Source organism: Acanthisitta chloris, unplaced genomic scaffold (genome assembly GCF_000695815.1).
Source record: "Acanthisitta chloris isolate BGI_N310 unplaced genomic scaffold, ASM69581v1 scaffold10808, whole genome shotgun sequence".
NCBI classification, from domain to species: domain Eukaryota; kingdom Metazoa; phylum Chordata; class Aves; order Passeriformes; family Acanthisittidae; genus Acanthisitta; species Acanthisitta chloris.
Genome location: NW_008686470.1, coordinates 15,228 through 19,414, shown reverse-complemented (window position 1 = coordinate 19,414; position 4,187 = coordinate 15,228). Strand labels below are relative to the sequence as shown.

The 4,187-nt window shown below is 58.6% G+C and overlaps 1 protein-coding gene across 1 annotated transcript in view; it reads left to right on the top strand.

Moving 5' to 3' along the window:
* Positions 1-1,083: 1,083 nt before the first annotated feature.
* SHANK3 (SH3 and multiple ankyrin repeat domains 3) overlaps positions 1,084-4,187 on the top strand; it is a gene marked incomplete at both ends in the record, with an annotated part of 8,454 nt that continues 5,350 nt past the window's right edge. The window contains 2 exons of the mRNA XM_009080144.1: positions 1,084-1,211; positions 1,550-1,655. Coding sequence (XP_009078392.1) covers positions 1,084-1,211; positions 1,550-1,655 — 234 coding nt within the window. The remainder of the gene's footprint in view (positions 1,212-1,549; positions 1,656-4,187) is intronic.

The window sequence follows — 4,187 nt, the reverse complement described above, 5'->3', positions numbered from 1 at the left end:
GGATTGCAAACTGGAGGATGTAGAGGGACCAGAACTGGTCCAGGAGCTCCATTAGCCCCCATAGGGTTTGGGTCACAGGGCTTAGCATCTCCCAGCCCATCCCCAGGTCCCACAGCTGGGCTGGAAGGAGCCCAGGGGACTACAAGCCCAACCTGGACACAGGTGGGAGCACCCAACCCTTCTCCCAGGGCAGGCTGTTGGGATAAGACGCTGGGACGTGGAGCCACCTGGAATGCCAAGATCAGCTGCAGTGGTCACACTCCAGGGCCAGGAGACACCATGAGGTGGGGCCAACAGCCTCCACCTGCCCATCCTGGGGTGGCAGCAGGGACAACCACTAGCCCAGGAGCCTCCATAGGCTCAGCTTGGCTGGATCCTGACTGGTTCCACATGGAGACACCTCAGGAGGGTTTGGTGGGGACAGTTGCCAGTGTCTACCTGACGTCCTGAGGTTCAGAGTGTTAAGCCACAGAGTCCCCCGTGCCAGCTGGAGCTGGAGATGTGTCCTGTGAGATACATCCTGGCACCAGTGGGGTGGACACCATGGAGTGGGGGAATGGGGCAGCTCTGAGGAGCATCCAACAAGGGCTGGATGCTTCCTAGGGATGTGGTGGCTGATGCCCTCAGCACCATGGGTCAGGTGGTGCTGATGCGGTGGCACAGGTGTGGCCATGGTGGCTCTGCCAGTGGTGCTACAGCCCAGGTGGACATCAGCACCTTCAGCCCACAGGCAAGGAGTGTCAAGGCCATTTGAGCATCACTTGGGCTGGAAACATCCCAGTTTGTCTGGGTTGCGCTCTTTGACGTAGGGTGGATTCCTTGGAGCGTGGCACAGCCAGGTGGGAGGTCCCAGGCTGGAGTCAGGCACTGCACAGTGTACAGGGACGTGTGGGTGGGGTGGGAAAACGGCATGGGATGGTGCCACCTTGAGCTGTCACCTGAGGAGGCCCAGGAGCCTCCAAATCCCTGGATAGCTGCTGTCTGGGAGGAGAGGAGCAGCACAGCCCAGTACTCCCTCCTGGGGTCATCAGAGGGGACCTGGGCTGCCCTCCCTGACCTGCTGATTGTCCCCTTGGCCTGCAGAGAAGCTGGACGAGATCCTGGCGGCAGCAGAGCCAGCCCTGAGGGCAGAGATCGTGGAGGCAGATTCCAGGGCAGCCACTGTGAAACAAAGACCAACCAGCCGCAGGATCACACCCGCCGAGATCACTGTGAGCCCGGGACTGGGCAGGGAGAGGGAAGGGAACAGAGGGAGAGGGCGGACACAGTGGAAGAGGGACGGGAGGGACCGGAGGAGAGGGAGGAACAGGGGGAGAGGGATGGAAGGGCCCTGGAGGAGGGAGAGGGAGGGGAGGGAACAGGGGAAAAGGGAGGACACAGGTTGAGGAGGGGGGAAGGTGAAGTGAAGATGGAGCTGGAGGTGCAGGTGAGGAAGATCCATCCTCCTCTTGGAGGCACAGGGCCTGGTCCCACCTGGGCTGAGGGGCTGAGGGCGGGTGCTGAGCTCTTGCAGCCACATCCAGCCTGGCGGTTCCCTGTCCCCCTGCAGTCGCTGTTCGAGCGCCAGGGCATGGCAGCACACCCAGGGGTCCTGGCGGCCACCGACAAACCTCACATCTCCCTGCGCAAAGGCATCCCCAGGACTAAGTCTGTGGGTAAGGAATTCCTGCCGGGAAGGAGAGGGAAGGGCCCTCTGCAGTGATGCTGGCTCCGTGGGAGGGGGTGGGAGAGACTCAGCCATGCCTGGCTGGTCCCTGCAGCTCTGGGAGAAGAGAGTGGTCTGTGGAATTCCGGCTGGGAGGTGGTTCTGGTCCTGATGGAGTTCCAGGTGGGATTGGAGCACTCTGAGGGTCTCCTGCTTGGATCTGCCAGGGGTGAGAGGGCTCGGCCACCCTTTGTGGTGGCACATGGGGTTGGGGACAGCAGTGTCACCCCTGGGGTATCACAGGCTGAGCTGTGGAGCAGGGAACAGTGGAATTGAGGCTTAGGAGAAGCAGGACAAGAGCTGGAGAAGGTACTTGGCTGTGGTGAGTCCTCGAGCCTGTCCCAAGAGGTTTATGGTGCTACCAAACCCAAAACTCTGTCTTTGAGCCTGTCCCAAGAGGTTCATGGTGCCACTAAACCCCAACCTGGCTGTGGTGTGTGATCCCAGTGGGCGATTCCTTGCTCCCAGCAGGAACGGCTGCAGCTCTCCCAGCACATCCCAACCATAAACACAGGAACAAATCCCATCTGGCTCCTAGTGCTGCTCCATCCAGGGGTGCCTTGTCCATCACCACCACGGGGAGGGAACACAATCCCCACCCAAAGCAGCACCTGGAAGAAAGCAGCTAATTCCTGTGGAATTCCAGAGGAGCTAAAATAGGGAAGAGGCCACCAGGAGAAACTGGGTTGGAATTGGCTCTTTTTAGAAGTCCTTGAGCTGTCATTTCCCACCCACAGCCTCATCCTCTGTACAGTCAGTTGACTTCGTGAGCCAAATCCCTCCTGCAAGCAAGGAAGATGAGAAATCAGGAGAGGTTGTCGGTTGGGAGGTTTTTCCATGTAAGAATGCTCTGAGACATTTGCATATTCCACAGCTGCTTCAGATTCCCAAAGCCTTGGGAGAAGATATCAAAGGGTTTCATGTTCCCAGCTCAAAGCTCCTGGAGATATAGGTGTTTAATCCCCTCCTGGCTCCAAGGAAAAGCAGGATAGGAGGAATATTCCAACCAAAAGCATGGAGTGCATTGCAGGGGGAAGGCAGAGAGGGAGGATTATCACTGTCAGACTTCCAAGAGAGCTTCAGCACCATCTGCTCCTGCAGCAGTAGTTAAAAACACTTGAGAGGCTGCAGAGCCTCCATGAGGCGCTCCCTGGAGACAATTCCAGAGTGGTTTTGCAGGGAAGGGAGGGATGTGTGGCCCCAGGAATGTGGGGGGCTGCTGTCACAGGCACCTTCCTAAGGTGGTGGTCAGAGGGATGTTGAGGAGCATGGAGTAGGTTGGGTGGGAAGGACCTTAAAGCTCATCCCATCCTGCCCCCTGCCATGGGCAGGGACCCCTTCCACTAGCCCAAGTTGCTCCAAGCCCCATCCAGCCTGAGGATGGAGATGCTCATCCCTGGGCACCACAGCTTGGAGATGCTCAGCCCTGGACACCAGAGGACGTTGATACTCTCCCACTTCCCGCTCCTGGCCAAGGGAAGCTGATGCCCTTGGCACTCCCCAGCTCCAGCTCAGGCCTTGGGAACTGCTCCCTCATCCCTACACAGAGCAGACAAGGCTGGGAGCAGAGGGATGAGCTCTGAGTGGAGCCACCTCATTCCTCAGCCCAATCAGTGCAGAGTCAGGTTCTCCCAGGGATTTGGGCTGTTATGGCAACAGGCCCAGGAGCTTTGTGGAGAGGCTCTGTGATTTTCTGGGAGATGAATAATGCATGGAGCTGGCTGAGAATGGCAGGGGGTTGGCAGGAGCCAGGATGCACCTGGGAGAGGATTCAAACCCAACGAGCTCAATGTCGTCACAGCCCAGAAACGAACTTGGTCCTGGGTACATCCCAAGGCATGTGGCAGCAGGTGAGAGCGGGGATTCTCCCCCTCTGCTCTGCTCCATGAGACCCAGCTGGAGTGCTGCACACAGCTCTGCTGTCCCCAACAGCAGGAGGACATGGAACTGTTGGAGCAAGGCCAGAGGAAGCCACAAAGCTGAGCAGGGACTGAAGCACCTTCCCTGCGAGGACAGGCTGAGAGAGTTGGGGCTGCTCAACCTGGAGAAGAGAAGGTTGTGTGGAGACCACAGAGCAACCTGCCAGGAGCTGAAGGAGCTTCAGGGAAGCTGTAGCTCTACCAGCCTGTCTCCATGGCAGAGAGACTCCAGAGCCATGCAATGGTTTGGATAGGAAGGGACATTAAAGGTCATCCAGTGCCACCCGTGCCGTGTGCAGGGACAGGTTGCTCCAAGCCCCATCCAACCTGGCCTAGAACAGTGCCAGGAATGAGGCAGTCACAGCTGCTCTGGACAACCTGTGCTGGACAGCCTGTACTGCTCTGGTCCCTTTTAGGAGGACACATGCCCTTGGCACTGCTGTCCCCAGGGATATCAGCTCGCAGGCTCTGGGCAGGCTCCCCGACTCCAAGTTTCCAGCCTGCTCCCAGGGGATTCCTGGTGGCTTTTGTTCCACTCTGGAGACTCTCAGGCACAGCTCTAC